Source organism: Salmo trutta, chromosome 32 (assembly GCF_901001165.1).
Source record: "Salmo trutta chromosome 32, fSalTru1.1, whole genome shotgun sequence".
NCBI classification, from domain to species: Eukaryota; Metazoa; Chordata; class Actinopteri; order Salmoniformes; family Salmonidae; genus Salmo; species Salmo trutta.
Window position 1 is genome coordinate 37305116 of NC_042988.1, and position 19939 is coordinate 37325054.

A 19939-nucleotide genomic window follows, 5' to 3' on the forward strand; every position below is an offset into this window, starting at 1 on the left:
GCCAATGCATGTCAATGGGCTACACGGTGCATTCTGGGACAAGGTGCGCTCTCCGAGAAGTGAAGTGAAGGAGTTTATAGGGCGCTAGCTCAACCCAACGTTAGCACAAATTTTGTCAACAAGAACTACAACATTACAAATCTTTTCCTAGATGTAAGATTAACTTGCCATCTGTAATATTGTATAGCTTTAGAATCGTGACGTTACGTACTTTGTAGGAAAATAGGCACGTTTCTCGACATATCCACTGACTTTGAGAAGGGATTGTGTGATGATTAGCTTAGCAACCAAGTGACGCAGCATGACATCGTGAACATGATTGGTCGACAGTCTGCTGGGTGGGGTATTATATGTTCCGTCTTTCATTGGATTCCTATCTCCTTTGTATAATATCTCTGACACCGGCACTCTGGACTAAAGAGGCAGACTATTATGACGTGTTCTAGATCCTCCATGAGATGACACATTTCTCCAGGGAGGAATATGATCAATGGCTCATTCCAGAGAAGACATCCTCCCGAGTTAAGACATCGGCCAGTATTGAAATCTGACATGTATGATAAACTGTTTCACCATCTAAAAGTCCTATTCCTATTAACTTCCAGTGTAGTGAGAGCTACTTTATCACAGTGCTACGTCATACAAGCCAGATTTCTGCCTGCTTAAACGCCAACAACGCAGATACACATGAAATGAGCCGGGGAATTGATAGATCATCACTCAGAGATGCACGAAAACAATACAACATTGAAAATGGGTGAACCTTTCCTTTAAGAGGAGACTGTAGCAGGTTGTAGTGTGTTTAGGTCTCTGTTTCTCCCTCCATTTTAAGAGGAGACTCATTTGAATGGCTTAATGCCTCAGAGTGGTCTCATGCTGTAGTCCTGCTGATAATGGACAGGTAATTTCCCCCCACTGAGGACAGTAATGTATTTTCACAGCACAGCCCATTAGTTAGAATCAACATCAAACCAAAATCGGAGACAAAAACACAATGTGAAGATTGGCTTGGTCGTGCTGGTATTGTGTGCTCTAGATAGTTTCCCATGAGGCCATAAGGGATGGAGTTGAGGCTTTTGGTATTGTTCTAACAGGGTGTTTCTTTTTTGAACTTGCAGAAATTGCCAGGCACTTTCGGTTCGGTAGCCAGGAAGACGCCCATGAATTTTTACGCTACACCATCGATGCCATGCAGAAAGCCTGTCTGAACGGCTACCCCAAGTAAGTTTGTCAGTCATCGAGTGAAGGACGTTAATTATAGCTCACTGAGATGTGAATTGAATGTGGGTGTTCAGAAAGCCTCTCTGTCATTTTTGGATGATTCTTTGTGTTTTTGAATGTATTTCTCTCTCTGGGTCGTAGGTTAGACCGGACGACACAGGCCACCACATTGGTCCACCAGATCTTTGGAGGTTACCTCAGGTCGCGAGGTACAGCTTTCAATCTACTATATTGCACAGTTGGTCAATTCCATTTAAATTCCAGTCAATTCAGAAACTACACTGAAATTCCAATTATCTTGGAACTGGGATTTGTACTTTCTCAGCTGACTGGAATTCAAATGGAATTGATCCCAACCCTGCTACATCGATAAACTACTTTTTAAGGCATATTGGCAAATTGCCTTAGTGGATTAATTATATATTTTTCTCTTTCAGTTAAGTGTTCTATTTGCAAAAGTGTGTCGGACACATACGACCCTTACTTGGACATTGCTGTGGAGATTCGAGTAAGTCTCTTGCTTGCTTACTTTAAATGCATCTTCCTCCTGTCCTTGAATAATTCACAAGCACAGATCTAATCAATCGATCACATTTATTTTATAAAGCGCTTTTTACATCAGCGGTTGTCACCAAAGTGCTTATCCAGATACCCAGTCTAAAACACCAAAGAGCAAGCAATGCAGATGTAGAAGCCCATTGGCTACGAAAAACTCCCTAGGCAGAAACCTAGGAAGAATGGTACTTATAAATTCTTGTCAGATCGGTGGTCCTATTGATTTATCCCTCAGCCAGAATAAAGAGTTCATTGATGTGTGTTTGCTGTCCCAAAGGAATTCAGCTGATGACTATTTGGTTTCATGCCTGTGTTGAGTGGTCTTCCGTCTGTCCTTTTGGTTTCATGCCTGTGTTGAGTGGTCTTCCGTCTGTCCTTTTCAGCAAGCAGCAAATATCGTCCGAGCCCTGGAGCTCTTTGTCAAGCCCGACGTGTTGAGTGGAGAGAACGCCTACATGTGTGCAAAGTAAGTTGTGAGTAATGATGTGGTAACTTCTAACACACTGATATTGTAGACATACACAAGGCCCACATTAGTGTTATAGACGTTTTATAAACAACACACTTACACTTTATCAGGTGTAAGAAGAAAGTTCCGGCAACAAAGCGATTCACAGTCCATCGAACGTCCAATGTTCTGACCCTGTCTCTCAAGAGGTTTGCCAACTTCAGTGGAGGAAAAATCACCAAGGTAAACCTCTTGCAACATTAGTCATTACTCTGTTTAAAAATGCTGTTTCAGAGCGACAGTTCTCACCCTAACTGGGTTGTAGTCCGTAGGGCACACCATTGCAAAACGCTTTGCAATGAAACATTAATGTATTTTTTTTGTTTGTTTTTTTGACAAATTCAGGAAGTTCCTCCCCCATTTTTAAACATTTACTCCCTACTGAACATGCCCCTGATGCTTATCTCGCCTGTGTTTTTGTTAGGACGTTGGCTACCCAGAGTTCCTGAACATCCGCCCCTACATGTCTCAGAGCATGGGGGACCCGGTCATGTACGGCCTCTATGCTGTCCTGGTGCATTCTGGGTACAGCTGTCATGCTGGCCACTACTACTGCTATGTCAAGGTAAGGAGCCTGATGGTAGGCCTGAGACGGAACATTTGAGATGGATTTTGTTTGGCACTCTGAAGGATAATTTAGATTTTCATTGTCACTGTTCTATCAGAACAGTATGTTTGTTATCCTGTTAATCTGTGTTTAGTCTCTACTGTGGGATGTCCCTTCACTTTATTTAGAAAAGCCCATTTATATTTCCGCTGTCTTCACAGGCCAGCAACGGGCAATGGTACCAGATGAATGACTCGATGGTCCATTCAAGTAACATCAAAGTAGTCCTCAATCAGCAAGCCTACGTCCTATTCTACCTGAGGTAAGACTTTAACAATAGAGTTACCAGACCTGGGTCAAATACAGATGTCTGAAAAATACCTTTTACATTGAGACCTTTTTCAAGTGAGCCCTGAAAGTGTTTAGCTTAGAGTTTACTCTGTTACGTTTTACATTACATTTGAGTCATTTAGCAGACACTCTTATCTAGAGCAACTTACAGTAGCTGGTCCCCCGTGGGAATCAAACCAACAACCCTGGTGTTGCAAGCGGCATGATCTACCAACTGTTAGAACTATTCCATTGGTTCCATTCTACATGGCAAGCTAGATCAAGCATAGCTCAAGTATCTATTGCTGGTCGGATGGTTACTAGCGGCTGATTGCAGTAGTAGCTAGTAACCATACATATTGACCATACCTGCTCTTTGCTCATTAGGATCCCAGAGACCAAGAAGAACGTGGATGGCCAGATCACCAAGCAGGGAATGGGGAAGAACGTTGCGACGTCAGAGCAGTTCAGGAAGACCAACCTCAACAGGCCCCTGTCCTCTCCGCAGGTCACCAAGGTATGGGACAGGCTGGCAGAACGGTCCATCATCAGAATGTTTGAAAGCAATACGGTATGAAAAGACTTGCTGCCTTCGATGTGATACTTTTATTGTCCATTTGCATGGAAATCAATACAATACAGAACGGTTCAAATAAGGACACATGAACTATACTGTCCTTACACCATGTAATATACCACTGTTCAGTAGCCTGATGGCTGATGAGATGAGGCTGGCCTTAGACTATAATTAAGCATTAAGGCTTGAGGGCGTGTGGTATATGGCTAATATACCACGGCTAAGGGCTGTTCTAAAGCACGACGCACCGTGGAGTGCCTGGACACAGCCTTTAGCCGTGGTATATTCACCATATACCACAAACCCGAGGTGCCTTGTTGCTATTATAAACTGGTTACCAACATAATTACAGCAGTAAAAAAATACACATTTTGTTATACCCGTGGTATACTGTCCGATATACCACGGCTGTCAGCCAATCAGCATTCAGGGCTCGAACCACCCAGTTAATAATATATATTATACCACTGTTCAGTAGCCTGATGGCTGATGAGATGAAGCGGGCCTTACACCATGTAATATACATTATACCACTGTTCAGTAGCCTGATGTAAGCATTGTAAATAAGCATTTCACTGTTGTATTTGACAAATGTGACAAATTTGATTTGATGGCTGATGAGATGAAGCGGGCTCTACCTCTTTGTTCTGAACCTGGGGACTTTGTATCGCCTCCTGGATGTCTTATATGGAGTGTTGTCCCAAGGCTTGGTCACTGAAACATGTCTCTTTCACTGCAGAAACTGGACCCTTTCCAGCTGCGTAAGATCCAGTCCGTAGAGGGCGGCCTGGGCATACCCGTGTCTAGGAACGGCGCCAATGGCTCCCAGCAGCCCAACAAGATGTCCAACGGGACGTCGTCCTCCGCCCACGCCCCCACCAGGTTACCCGGGGGACCCATGCTGATCGAGGAGCCCTTCAAGAAGCTGAAGAAGCCCTGTCCTCCTCAGCAGCCCCAGGCGCGCAGCAGCACCCCCGCCCCCTCCTCCAACGGTGTGGGCAGCAGGTCGGACGGCGGAGACCGGAGGCACGGGAACCAAGGGGGCAGGGGCCTGGCCGCATCTACCTCACTCAAGTCCCTGTCAGACTCCTCCTCGGCAGACACCTCCGACTCAAAGGTACAGCACTAGTTCTAATATATTATGAATTTTATTGGACGGGCAGTCTGTCTACTATAACTGCACAAAATGTACCCTTATATAATTGCGGTCACATACAGGAGGAAAATGTGCATGTTTGAGATGCACGTTGTCTTATTTACATGTACTTCCCTCACTCAGAATGTAATAGTTCCCATTACTCTTTAGCCCAGTCATGTTAATGTTATACTGGATTTACCATACAGATATAAGATGGTCAGTTTGTCTGTCATTGGTTTTCGGTCATCTTATTCTTCAGAACCAAATGCTTGCTATTGTCATCCAGGATTCCATGGGTACCAAAAGTGCGCCGGTTGTTGGGACGTCCACCCCCCCTAGGAACATCTCGAACGGCATGGCCTCCCCTGCCAAGAGTGTGGAGCGCGTGGGCACGGAGGAGCAGAAGACCGTCAAGCTAAAACCCCTGGCCCTCAACAACGTCACATCTTCACCCACCAGCACCACGTCTCCCCCGCCCGCCAAGAAATTGGCCCTGTCGGCCAAGAAGGTGAGACTAGCGGCGCCGTGAATGGCTCAGTAGCCGCTTGCTTGCTGACCAGACCGCGCAAGTTGATTTTATACACTGACACCTGATGCGATCAGGACACGGAGGTTGAAATAGCTAAACAAACTCTGAACCAATTATTAATTTGGGGACTGTTCGAAAAGCATTAAACCATTATGGCAATTTAGCTAGCTAGTGTGCTATTGATAGCTAATTTGTCCTGGGATATCAACATTGGGATGTTATTTTACCTGAAACGCACGAAGTCCTCTACTCCGACAATTAATCCACCGATAAAACGGTAAACCAAATTCATTTCTAGTCATCTCTCCTTCCTTCAGGCCGCTTTTTCTTCTTTGGACTTTATATGGCGGTTGGCAATCAACTTTAAGGTGCATTACCACAACCAACTGGAGTGTGGACCTCAGTTCATCTTTCAGTCACCCACGTGGGTATATGCTCCTAAAAACCAATGAGGAGATGGGAGAGGCAGGACTTGAAGCGCATTGAGCGTCACAATTAGAACACATTTCTATTTTAGCGCCTGGCTGCGAGCGGTGTGTGTCCAATGATGGAATGCATGTATACATTTATTTTGCAATGCTCGCACATGAGATGTGTCCGGTCTGGTCAGCATGTTAGCCACTACAGCGCTGTCTGGGCAAGCCAGTACTGACTACTGCGAGAGAGGTTTGTGTTCGATTTAAAACGAAGACACCTTGTCTCTGATTGTAAACACCTTGTGGATAAATTTGCCAGTCTCAGATTGACGTTGGATCTTTGTCGCAGGTGTAACAGGAAGTAGTATGTTGCGTCTGTTTTTAAAGTTTTCTGGTGCAAGTAAGCACTGGCTCACACAGGTGGCGCGGCACTGGAAAATAGGCTAGGCCTAATCATAGTTTACTAGTCTGTATAGTTAGGGCCCTGTCTTTTGGTTAATCATGTCACATGACATGTAGTTCAACCTTTTTATTTTTTATTTAAAGCTGTTTCATCAAACTGTATCCTTTTTTATTTTTATGTCAGATGGTCCAGCACCATCCTCAGACAATTGTGTACATTTTTGGTCTAATTCTAAGTTCTGGAAAAGGCTTAAAACAAAGGTTAAGATCCAGGTCATATGACATAATCAACCAAAACACAGGGCCCTATTTATAGTCTATCAGCAATACAGCTGCTTTCCCTGGTCTTTGCCTTGTTGCCTGCTGCCGTCCTTCACCTCTATCCCTAACTCTTAAAATAAGGTGTTCGCTTTTATCCTATGAAATTGATTGTATTGTATTGGATCTGTTGTAGTCTACTGTAAAGCTAGTACACTGTTCCTGTTCTCCTATCAAACCAACCAGCTAGTCTACTGTAAGACTAGGGCTGGGCGATATGGACAAAATATCCCTTTTACAGTATTTTATGAATAATCGTTAAAATAAAAGATCTAAATATGCTTTGAGTAGTTGATGACCCTAGGGTAGCAACACAAATTATAAGTGATTTCAATTTCTCCATTTATACCATTCAATCCAACTCCACACTGTGCCACGCAGCATGATATGGGCAAATAATATAGGCCTAGTTAATTGGTGAACTGTTGGAATATAGTAGTTGTAATATAGTGGACAGCACCTTGAATACGTTGTTTTGAAATGACAATGAATGAATAAACCAGGGAGGAATTATTTACAGGGTAGGAACAAGTTAGTGTTTCCTGGTGACCCTAATTAGATGTTTTCTTACTTCATGTAGCTAGCTAGCTAACGTATTCATGCGTCGCCTATTCCTCTCTGATAAGCATGTTTGTGCAACGGTACCTTATCTAGGCATGCACTGGTACTAGTCAGTATTAGCTAGCTAGGTTTGCTCTTCTACTTAGTACATTTAGTTAGCTAGCCAGCTAACTAGCGATTTAGCATTAGCGGCTAACAAATTATTTAAGCAACACCTTGCTAAGAAAAGACACACTAACAGGTTGTAGTTTGCAGACAGTAAGATACACAAACGAATAGTGTATATAACACTTGTGGACAGCAGCATGTCACCAACATTGTTATATCTGACCATGCAAAGTGAATGGCGAGAAAGTTCTCGTGACTCTGTGGTCGAGCAACTGCTGTCCTTGAGTGGCGGGGCAGGGTGTGGTTGGCAGCAGTCTGAGCAGCAAGGGGGGATGACCCAAATCATATTTTGCCACATGCTGACCTTACAGTGAAATGCTTAATCTCAAGCCCTTAACCAACAATGCAGTTAAGAAAAAATCTTAAATGATTTACTAAATAAACTGAAGTAAACAAATATAAACATGAAAAAAAGAAAATAGAAAAAACAAGTAATTAAAGAGCAACAATAAAATAACAGTAACGAGGCTATGTACAGGGGGTAACGGGACAGTCAATGTGCGGGGGCACAGGATAGTTGAGGTGTAAGGTAGAGGTAAAGTGACTATTCCCAAGGTCCTTAGCTTAGTGGTGAGCTTTGAGGGCACTGTGGTGTTGTAGTCAACAAATGGCATTCTCACGTAGGTGTTCCTTTTGTCCAGGTGCGAAAGGGCGGTGTGGCGTGCAATAGATTGTCATCTGCGGATCTGTTGGGGCGGTATGCAAATTGGAGTGGGTCTAGGGTTTCTGGGATAATGGTGTTGACGTGAGCCGTTATCAGCCTTTCAAAGCACTTCATGACTACAGATGTGAGTGCTATGGATCGATAGTCATTTAGGCAGGTTACCTTGGTGTTCTTGGGCACAGGGGCTATGGTGGTCTGCTTGAAACATGCAGTTATTGCAGACTCGGTCAGGTTGAATATGTCAGTGAAGCCACTTGCCTGTTGGTTAGCACATGCTCGGAGTACACGTCCTGGTAATCCGTCTGGCCCTGTGGCCTTGTGAATGTTGACCTGTTTAAAGGTCTTACAACGACTGCGGTGAGTGTGATCATAGTAGTCCAGAACAGCTGGTGTTCTCATGCATGCTTCAGAGTTGCTTGTCTCGAGGTGCTCGTAGGCTTGTGTCACTGGGCAACTCATGGCTGTGCTTCCCTTTGCAGTCCTTAATAGTTTGCAAGCCCTGCCACATCCGACGAGTGTCGGAGCCAGTGTAATAGGATTCAATCATAGTACTGTATTGATGCTTTCTTTACCTGTGATGGTTCGTCGGAGGGCATAGCGGTATTTCTTATAAGCTTCCGGGTTAGAGTCCCGCTCCTTGAAAGCGGCAGCTCTACCATTTAGCTCAGTGCGTATGTTGCCTGTAATCCATGGCTTCTGGTTGGGATATTTATGCATGTACGGTCACTGTGGGGACAACGTCATCGATGCACTTATTGATGAAGCAGGGGACTGATGTGGTATACGCCAATGCCATGGGAAGACTCCCGGAACATATTCCAGTCTGTGCTAGCAAAAAAGTCCTGTTGCTTAGCATCTGCGTCATCTGACCACTTCCGTATTGAGCGAATCACTGGTGCTTCCTGCTTTAATTTTTGCTTGTAAGCAGGAATCAGGAGGATAGAGTTACGGTCAGATTTGCCAAATGGAGGGCGGGGAAGAGCTTTGTACGCGTTTCTGTGTGTGGAGTAAAGGTGGTCTATAGTTTTCCTCTGGTTGCACATATAACATGCTGGTAGAAAATTGGGTAAAATGGATTTAAGTTTCCCTGCATTAAAGTCCCCGGCCACTAGGAGCGTCGCCTCTGGATGAGGATTTTCTTATTTGCTTATGGCCGTATACAGCTCGTTGAGTGCGGTCTTATTGCCAGAATTGGTTTGTGGTGGTAAATAGACAGCTACAAAAAATATAGATAGTGTGGTCTACAGTTTATCATGAGATACTCTACCTCAGTCGAGCAAAACATTGTCTTCATTAGTATTAGATTCGGTGCACCAGCTGTTATTGACAAATAGACAGACGTCCACCACTTGTCTTAACGGAGGCAGCTGTTCTATCTTGCCGATGCACGAAAAACTCAGCCAGCTCTATGTAAGGTCTACACCTGTTGTATTGGGCGCATGTGACTAATAAAATTAGATTTGTTACCATTTCGTCGTTCATCCACAACTCAGTGAAACATAAGATATTACAGTTTAATCTCCTGTTGGTAGGATAGTCTTGATCGGAATTAATCCAGTTTATTATCCAATGATTGCACGTTGGAAAATAGGACTGATGATAGAGGCGGGTTACCCACTCGTCGGATTATTACAAGGCACCCCCCGACCTATGACCCCTATATCTCGGTCGTAAGTAAATCCTTCGTGTCCGCCTCGTTAATGAAAAAAACCTTTGTCCAGTATGAGGTGAGTAATCGCTGTTATGATATCCAGAAGCTCTTTTCGGCCATACGAGACGGTGACAGAAACATTGTGTACAAAATAAGTTACAAATAATACAAATTGGTTTGGAGCCCGTAAAATGGCAGCCATCTCTTCCGTCACCATTAGTATTAAACTCAAGTAGCAAAAGGAGTAAACATTATACGTGCTGGAGTTGTGTACCACATTTAACAAACCAAACATGGAAATGGTTATAGAAGGTAAAAACTCAAACTGCTCCATGCATCAATACCTGTGTGTGTGTGTGTGTGTGTGTGTGTGTGTGTGTGTGTGTGTGTGTGTGTGTGTGTATATAGTAAAATATTGTATACCGCCCAGCCCTATGCAGGACTAGTACACTGTCTGTGTTCCTATTCTCCTGTCTAACCAACCACATACTCCAGTACAGGTCTCTCCAGCCTTGTTCTTGGAGAGATACTGTCCTGTAGGTTTTCACTCCAACCATAATCTAGCACACCTGATTCTAATAATTAGCTTGTTGATGAGCTGAATCAGGTTAGTAACAACTGGGGTTGGAGTGAAAACCTACAGGACAGCATCTCTCCAGGAAGGGTCAGACAGCCCTGTATTAGTAGTTGCCTCTTTTTACAATGTTTTGTCTCTTTAGTTCCAATTATTTTCTTCTAACCATTTCTAACTCTTCTCTGCCATACCATCCTCTCCTGTTTTTCTCTCTCCCTTGTTAATTTGTTCTTCCATCCGTCTTTACAATGATTCCTTCCTCCTTATTTGATCATCCCTCCTTTTTTGTCACGTTCATGGCAATTTTCTTTTAGACCACCAAGTTTTTATTTTTGTCGATAACTGCAGGCCAGTCGCAGCCGGAGTCCGAGCAGCACTGAGGCTCAACACCCTCACCTGCCACGCCATCCGTCCAGTGACCGCACGCATCCTGCTCAACTTAACAACCTCGCCTCCACCTCACCCACTCACAGTCACAGGTACGACCCCCCACCCCCCTCAACAGACCATTCACAGCATTGTGTATAGTTAGGCACAAACAGGAGAACTATATTAAACTGAGTAAAACAGGGTGGTACTACCTGAATTTGTCCAATTTAGAAACACTGCATTCTGTTTCCATTTCAAAGCAGTTTGTTACGGTATGCTCTACTGAACATCACCCAGTTCTCACTGGTTTACTGTCCCATTGGTCAACTTTGAAACAAGACACAAGACACAACACACATTGTTCAATATTTTGCTGGATGGTTTGAATTTCTCCAATTTTGTTCTTGAACATTTTCTTCTCGTTCCCCTCTCAGGGTTGGTCCATTCCATTCACCCAAACTGCAATCTCCACCCGCAGCCCACCATGTCCACTCAGGCATCCCATCTAAGCATCAGAGTCCCCAGAAATCAACCTCCACCCTCTCTCCAAAAACCAATGGGCTTCAGACCCACCTTCCAAAGAGCCCTAAACCTACCCAGACCCCCAGTCTGTCAGAGCCTGGCCCAAGCACTTCCGCCACCTCCTTAAAGAAGAAAAAGAAGAAACGGCGTCACTCTGAGATGGAAGGCGGAGAGCGAGAGCCAGCACCGGCCTCCGTCATCCCAGACATCCCCGCTGAGCCCAAACTGATTGAACCGGCCAGTGAGAGGAAGAGGAGGAAAAGGAGAAAGAAGAGGAAGCGGGAGGAAGAGGATGGAGATACAGCCGAGAACCACAGGGAAAGGGTCCAGTCTCATCTGGAGGCTTCACCGCCGGCCCAAGAGGAGGACTGGTGTCAGGGGGGATCATGGCAACTCAGCCCCCCTGACAAAAGAGCCCTGGAACAACCAAAGCAGCCCCATCCCCAGCCTGAGAGTAAGCTCCAGTTGGTTCCAGTGGTTCTCCAGTGTGATGCCAATCAAGGAGAGCAGAGTATGGACACTGTGACGATGATGAAGAGGAGGAGGAGGAAGAAGAAGAAAAGGAGATTGGAGGAGGGACCGGAGGAAGCAACAACAACACGTTCTGTTTCAGAAAGGTCACTTTGAAATGTTATTGTGATATTCTCGCTAGAAACGTTACATGCATTACAGAGTACTATTATTTGTCTGTCTGGTCATGTAGCTTTAGACCTGCAGCACTAAACATTTCAGTTAAAAGGTCCAACGCATCAAAAAGTAAATAATACATACACTACCAGTCAAAAGTTTGGACACACCTACTCATTCAAGGGATTCTTTATTTTGACTATTTTCTACATTGTAGAATAATAGTGAAGACATCAAAACTATGAAATAACACATATGGAATCATGTAGTAACCCAACATTTTTTTAACAAATCTAAATATATTTGTGCTTCTTCAAATTAGCCATCCATTGCTGTGTTTCTTGGCCTAAGCAAGTCTCTTCTTCTTATTGGTGTCCTTTAGTAGTGGTTTCTTTGCAGCAATTCGACCATGAAGACCTGTTTCACGGTCGTCTCTGTACAGTTGATGTTGAGATGTGTCTGTTACTTGAACTCTGAAGCATTTATTTGGGCTGCAATTTCTGAGGCTGGTAACTCTAATGAACTTATCCTCTGCAGCAGAGGTAACTCTGTCTTCCTTTCCTGTGGCAGTCCTCATGAGAGCCAGTTTCATAGTGGTTTTTGCGACTGCACTTTAAGAAACTGTAAAAGTTCTTAATGTTCCTGATTGACTGACCTTCATGTCTTAAAGTAATGATGGACTGTTTCTCTTTACTTATTTGAGTTGTTCTTGCCATAATATGGACTTGGTGTTTTACCAAACAGGGCTGTCTTCTGTATGCCACCCCTACCTTGTCACAACAAAACTGATTGGCTCAAACACATTGAGAAAAGATATTCCACAAATGTAACTTTTAACAAGGCACACCTGTTAATTGAAATGCATTCCAGGTGACTACCTCATAAAGCTGGTTGAGAGAATGCCAAGAGTATGCAAAGCTGTCAAGGCAAAGGGTGGCTACTTTGAAGAGTCAAATCCCCCCCCCAAAAAAAAGATTTATCATGTGTGGTTACTACATGATTACATATTTGTTATTTCATAGTTTTAATGCATTCACTATTTTACGATGTAGAAATAAAGAAAATCCCTGGAGTGAGTAGATGTCCAAACTTTTGACTGGTACTAAAATAGATAGATGGATAGATATCTTAAAGGCTGTGATGCCAAGACATTAGCTAAATGTATTGGAAGCCACATATAGCATGTATCACTGGGTCAAACCTACCCTGACCAATATGGATTCTTACATGGGAGGTATGGGAGAAAATACAACCAAATGTCCAGTTTCTTTGCACATTGACACGTTGAAAATATAAATATTTTTTTTTGTACAACAGTTCTGGGACGAAGGACACGATTGTTGAAAACGGCGCTGGGGATTCTACTGCGCCAAAGAAGTTAAAGAAGAAGCGCAGGCTAAAAGAAGAGGTGAAACGGTGGGAGGAAAGCAGACGTTGTTGCTCCGACGACCCGAGGAGCGACACTGAAGCAGCGGAGGCCCTTCCTAAGAAGGGCACTGCGGAGAGCACCGGTAGACCCACACACCACACACTGCTGCATTGACTGAAGCCAACAGTCCAGTCTTACCCATTTTTTGCATAACCTATTTGGCAAAACTTTTCTAAACTCATACCCAAATATGGTTTCAGGACTTGAACTCCTGTGGGCAATATCTCTTGATTAGGCTCTATCTTTGTTTTGCATTATGTAAATTATGTATACATTATTACATTTCCCAGGGCTCACTATTTTGTTTTATGTTTGCTCTTTTTGTTGCATCTGCAAATGTTGCAAATGTCTGGATTAAAAAAGGGGCGTAGGTGGTGGGCGTGGCAATGAGCGCGGTCGGCCCGTACATTTACGGCCCTCCCTCATGGCGTTGTAGCTGGGAAAAAACATTCCGCCTGTTTCCTGCAATTCAACATATTTCTCCATAGAGCTTAGAAAAAGTTTTAGTTTGAAAGTTTCCTGTGATTCCATGCGTTTGGTCATGGTTACTGCTGGTCTTTTGCTTAAACATAATACAAAATGCTGCTACATTAATTGTTTTGGGAATTTTAATTTCTTCCTGACTCTCGAGCTTTTATTTTGGTGCTTGTTAGTTCTCAAAGAATATATTATATAAAACTATAGGTCCATTATCTTTTCTAGCTACTTTATATCTGGTTTTAGTTGTCCCTGGTTGTGAATGTTTCACCTCACTCTACTCCTTCCCCCCCACCACAGCTGGAGTGATCGTGTGGGACAGCCAGGTTAAGGATGGCTACAAGCGCTCCAAGGCCCCCGCTGCAGAAGCAGTAGAGGGTGGGCCTGGGGATGTCCCCCGCCCAGCCCCCATGGTCTGGGATGGCAAGAGGAGTGGTGGAGTGGTTGATGAGCTCCTGAAGAACTCTTTGGACAAAGCCTATGGAACCCAAGGTGAGATCTAGAACATAAGACATTCTCAAGGTTGCACTTTACCTCTAGTGGAGTCAAGAAATTGTAATATAAAGTTATTTATGTAGCTAGCAAAGTCTCTCTGGGAGACTAATGGCAGTAGCAGCTCATACCTCTGTTGTGCGTAGCGCTGTAATGACTGAGGGGGGTGGGTGTGTCCAGTCCTCAGCTGGGAGGGAGAGGCATCTGCCATCAGTAGGGATGCCATTGACGACACCCGCGATGCCAGAACCGACACGGTGATTGATGAGTGGGACGAGGACTTTGACAGTGGAAAGGTGAGAGGGCACCCACAGACACACAAGCCCGTGGAAAGCTGTTTTCACATAGTGATTGTTTCAACAGAATACATTACGTTAAAGGGATACTTCAGTTGTAGCTTGTTTTTGACTTACCTAGGGTGCTGTTTAAAGTTTTATCGCGGATATTTAGCAACATCCTGAATCTCCTGGCCTTCCACTAGAGTCCTAGTGGAAACTGAATGCGCCAGTTAGCTCTGCATTTAAAGTATGGGTGAAGGGCTCCTTCTGGCTTAACTATTCCTAGAACCATGCCTTGGAATGCACCGCTAACTGGTTCCGGCACATTTTACCTCTGTTACCTCTGGTGTTAACATTTCTTGTGTGTATGAACAGGTGAAGAAAATGAAAAAGTATAAGCGAGAGAAGAAGAGGAGCGGCAATATCTTCCAGAAGATCCAGGACCGGCGGAGCATGTGGTCGGTCACACCCGGCGCTAAGAAGACCGGCTTTGGATACCGTCACTGAGAGCCAGCCAGAATGGATGTTTGGATACCGTCACTGAGCCAGCCAGAATGGATGTTTGGATACAGTCACTGAGCCAGCCAGAATGGATGTTTGGATACAGTCACTGAGCCAGCCAGAATGGATGTTTGGATACAGTCACTGAGCCAGCCAGAATGGATGTTTGGATACAGTCACTGAGCCAGCCAGAATGGATGTTTGGATACAGTCACTGAGCCAGCCAGAATGGATGTTTGGATACAGTCACTGAGCCAGCCAGAATGGATGTTTGGATACAGTCACTGAGCCAGCCAGAATGGATGTTTGGCCACATACAGTACAACTGAGCTAGAGTGACGACACGTGACCCCACTGTAACAATGTTACTCTTTTTTTTGATTGTTTGGCGGTTCATACCCTGATTGCAATACGAGAGACCATGGCCAGTTGACAGAACAACACAGCTTTCGGGAGAGATGATGACCATCTTTGATCTGTGCTAGTCTCTTCAGTATAGAACTTCCTTGGATGACCGAGTCTGGTGAGCTGACCAACACGAGCTGTGATGTTACCATCGTCAGCCAGGGTTCAGCAACAATGAGTTGACCATTGCTTCTACACCGTTGTCTCAGATGGATATGAAAATATTGTTCAGTATATGGTGCTCAAGCTGCTCATGGAATATGATGGATTTACCGTACTGTGATGCTGCTGAGCTTCCATCTGTGGTAATAACACAGATGACATAATGACATGTATATCGTTTATGTTAGGAATTCAGAACAAGTCATGTTAGGAATTTGACATGGTTGGGCTACTCTAGGGGACAGTTGTGGGATTTTCTAGCTAGTATCAAAGGATGGGGCATGCACCATATAGCATTTATCTGTGTGAAAGGATGAGCTGAGAGATTTTGTATAATGTATGCTAGATAACCCTTAACCATCAGCTAAATGTATTGAAACCTATGAGGGAGACACTTGTCTCTCTTCGCCCAGCCGTGTGTTCAGGTGGGCGAAACATTCAGAACTTTGAATTATAGTAATGTATAGAGCTGAAATGACTTCCTATAGAAAATCATTCTGTTCTACACAGTCTATTTCTCTGAACATTCTAAAATGTTGCGACCAGTGATTTAGTGTTTAAAAAAAGAAAAATAGTTGGGTAAACGTTGATCGCCGTTCCTGCTGAGTAAAACAACACTCCCTATTTCTTCAATGCATTTTGCCACAAATGGTGGGTAAACGCTCGGGCAAAATACAAAAACATTTACGTGCGTTTACCCTCTAATACCCCACTGGTTACAACCGTTGTGCTGCAGGACAATGGGCCAATAGAGGTGAATGCTCTGAATACTGTTCTCCTGACTCATATGGCCTATTCTCTATGTGAAGACGTGTGGTGACCATCTCGCGCTTATCACTATCAGCACAATCACCAAGTCACCTTTAAAAGATACGAAACATGAACAGGACCGCAAATCGTGAAACCATGATAACTGATTGGCTTTAATCCCATGATCTCTTTTAGTTTGTTTGAATGATTGATACTTTTATGGTTTTATGTTTTCTAATTCTGTGTGATTTCTTTGCCACGATGCCTTGGTATGTTCTACATGACTTGATAAAACTGACCCACTGTGGCTGCTGCTGAGACATTTACATATTCTGATTGTACTGTTATATTACAAGCATGTATTTGGAGGGGGAAGGAGTCACAGGCCTGTCCCAAGCAGACAAAAGGCCTCCATCTTTAGTTTAATCTTCTTGATTATTGTATGCATGATGGTGGTATTTGAAGTTTCCTCTATCAGTATATTCAGTTCTGCGTCCCTAATAGGTTTCTTTTTTCTTTCCTGGGTGAATTTAATTTGATGGTTCTGAATATTATGTAATTTGGTAGATGTGTCAGAATAGAAAATGTCATGGTCGATTAACACCAAGTGATGCTGGAATATGAATTGCCGCTACATCAGCTAATTGCAAAGTTCATAGGCAGATGTCTCTACCTCCAGGTCAAGTTGGGGACTGTAACCATAACATCGAGGCTTTGCCTGTTTGTAACACCACATAATCCACCTTTTAATGTATTAGACATATCATTGTTTCATCTGCTTTCTAATCCATTTGCTCTCCTTTCTGGTAAATAGTCCCATTTCTGTTTTGCGAAAGAGGGTATGAGTGTGATTCTGGGTGGGGGTGTTGAATTTTGAACTTTTTTCAACCCTAGACATCTATAGTAGGTCATGAGTGAAGCTAATTGCGCATCTCTTCTGCTTGTTATTCCCAAAATGTCAAGTCCTTGGTCCCTGGTCTCTAACTAAAAGTTGGGTTGTTGACCATTGTTTAGTAACTCCCATCACCAGTGGAGTTCAGCTTTGTTGTGCATCATGTGTTTTCTGAATGAATTTTGGGCCTCCATATGAACCAACAGTTATTTCTTTGTGTGTTCTATCCCAGATAAAGAGTTACATGTAGGCTGGTCCCAGATCTGTTTGTGTGGTTTGGCCAACACCTATGGCCATTGTAAATGTTGGAAATACAGCACAGACATATGGGGCCAGGCTAGATTACATGCGTTGCCCCAGGCATTGTTAGTTTGAAGTTGATGTATATGCTATTAGTACATGATCATTGTCCCAATCTGTACTCTATGCAAATCACCCACAGACAGTCCAACTAACTGGTCATCTGGAACCTGATGTACCCAGCCATCCCCCAACCTTACAGCCCTCATGTACAACCAACCTTCTAGCCAGGTCCACATTTTATTACACACCACCACCATTTTTATCCTGAAGATACTGTTTTCTACAAGTATATTTGGGGGAGGTTGGGGGGAGAAAACATGGGATCTTCCACTTTATCTGGGCACCGATTTTTATAAATAGATCATAAATGATAATCAATTAACAAAACCGCTTTGCCAGTGTAGAAGATTGTACAGTCCACCTGGTGTTTCCCATGCTTTCCCCGTCATCCCTGCGTCGACCTAGCCTCGTACAAACCATCCTGATCTGATCTGCTACACAAACAGAATGCAAGCTTGTAACATCAGGATGATTCGTACGAGGCTAGTTTAGTTCTAGCCACCCATTGACTCTCATTCTAGAGATGTCAGCTTAAACAGTATAGTTATTTGATAATGTTAAATAATTTAAAGAAACTTTTCACAAATCTTTAATGTGCTATAAAAGATACGGATGAAATCTGTATTTGGGTTGGTGGGGGATTGTGAAAGTTTAATTTCTTGCAGATGGATGTTCATATGTGCGTGTTTCATACGATGACATCTTGTTACTGTAGTGTCATACAGTACGAGAGCGGTTTCATCACCAGTTCCATTGAATGTGTTTCATGTTGACTGTGAAATTAACTTTAGGACATGTTTGATTCTCAAGGAAACTGACACGAGGACATTATACTGGTGTGACTGATCCATGTCATATTTGCATTGATGGTTCTATATTTTGCACCGCCTTTTCAGACCAATGAGAGACATTTCATAATGAAAAGTGACTCTTACCAAAATGGATAATGTAATTAGCTATACAGGTGCAATAAAGTTATGACTTTGTGAGAATAGGTGTCTGGTCTTGCTTCTTTGTTAGTAGAAAATATGAATATTCATATTTTCTACTAACCATCAAAAGCCTGAATGGAATATCAGACTGCATTTTAATTTTGTCCACATTTTGTTACGTTACAGCCTTATTCTCAAATTGATTAAATTATTTTTCCCTCATCAATCTACACACACACAATAACCCATAATGACAAAGCAAAAGCAGGTTTTTAGACATTTTTGCTAATTTAGTTGAAAAAACATACCTTATGAAATAAGTATTCAGACACTTTGCTATGAGACTTGAAATTGAGCTCAGGTGTATCCTGTTTACATTGATCATCCTTGATGTTTCTACAACTTCATTGGATTCCACCTGTGGTAAATTCAATTGATTGGACATGATTTGGAAAGGCACACACCAGTCTATATAAGGTCCTACAGTTAATAGTGCATGTCAGAGCAAAAACCAAGCCATGAGGTTGAAGGAATTGTCAGTAGAGCTCCGAGACAGGATTGTGTCGAGGCACAGATCTGGGGAAGGGTATCAAAACATTTCTGCAGCTACCTAAGAACACAGTGGAATCATTCATTCTTAAATGGAAGACGTTTGGAACGACCGAGACTACCTATCGGGGGAGAAGGGCCTTGGTCAGGGAGGTGACCAAGAACCCGATGGTCACTGACAGTTCCTCTGTGGACTTGGAAGAACCTTCCAGAAGGACACCCATCTCAGCAGCACTCCATCAATCAGGCTGTTATGGTAGAGTGGCCAGACAGAAGCCACTTCTCAGTAAAAGGAAAATGACAGCTCGCTTGGCGTTTGCCGAAAGGCACCTAAAGGACTCTGACCATGAGAAACAAGATTCTCTGCTTTGATGAAACCAAGAATGAACTCTTTGGCCTGAATGCCAAGCGTCACGTCTGGAGGAAACCAGGCACCGCTCATCACCTGACTAATACCATCCCTACAGTGAAGCACGGTGGTGGCAGTATCATACTGTGGGGATGTTTTTCAGCGACAGGGACTGGGAGGCTCGTCAGTATTGAGGGAAAGATGAACGGAGTACAGAGAGATCATTGATGAAAACCTGCTCCAGAGCGCTCATGACCACAGACTGGGGCAAAGGGTCACCTTCCAACAGGACAACGAGCCTAAGCACACAGCCAAGACAACGCAGGAGTGGCTTCAGGATAAGTCTCAATTCCTTGAGTGCCCCACCAGAGCCCGGATTTGAACCTGATCGAACATCTCTGGAAAGACCTGAAAATAGCTGTGCTGCGACGCTCCCCATCCAACCTGACAGAGCTTGAGAGGATCTGCAGAAATGAATAGGAGAAACTCCCCAAATACAGGTGGGCCAAGCTTGTAGCGTCATACCCAAGAAGAATCGAGGCTGTAATTGCTGCCAAAGGTGCTTCAACAAAGTACTGAGTAAAGGGTCTGAATACTTACTGAAATGTGATATTTCCTTTCCCCCCCTTATTTATAAATTAGCGAACATTTTGAAATTGCTGTTTTTGCTATGTCATTGTGGT

At 43.6% G+C, this 19939-nt stretch overlaps 1 protein-coding gene across 5 annotated transcripts in view; it reads left to right on the forward strand.

Annotated features, from left to right (window-relative positions):
• LOC115171820 (ubiquitin carboxyl-terminal hydrolase 36-like) overlaps window positions 1–18418 on the forward strand; it is a 34428-nt gene extending 16010 nt beyond the window's left edge. For 2 of the 5 annotated variants that reach the window (XM_029728983.1, XM_029728987.1), the window contains 16 exons: window positions 1119–1221; window positions 1363–1430; window positions 1659–1729; window positions 2160–2242; window positions 2356–2467; window positions 2709–2849; window positions 3053–3153; window positions 3549–3732; window positions 4478–4855; window positions 5136–5384; window positions 10508–10638; window positions 10963–11667; window positions 12995–13188; window positions 13884–14075; window positions 14256–14371; window positions 14729–18418. In XM_029728983.1, the coding sequence (XP_029584843.1) occupies window positions 1119–1221; window positions 1363–1430; window positions 1659–1729; window positions 2160–2242; window positions 2356–2467; window positions 2709–2849; window positions 3053–3153; window positions 3549–3732; window positions 4478–4855; window positions 5136–5384; window positions 10508–10638; window positions 10963–11667; window positions 12995–13188; window positions 13884–14075; window positions 14256–14371; window positions 14729–14860 (2960 nt within the window). In that variant the 3' untranslated portion in view covers window positions 14861–18418. The remainder of the gene's footprint in view (window positions 1–1118; window positions 1222–1362; window positions 1431–1658; window positions 1730–2159; window positions 2243–2355; window positions 2468–2708; window positions 2850–3052; window positions 3154–3548; window positions 3733–4477; window positions 4856–5135; window positions 5385–10507; window positions 10639–10962; window positions 11668–12994; window positions 13189–13883; window positions 14076–14255; window positions 14372–14728) is intronic. The other 3 variants (XM_029728984.1, XM_029728985.1, XM_029728986.1) reach the window with 3 other exon arrangements.
• The last annotated feature ends 1521 nt before the right edge of the window (window positions 18419–19939 follow it).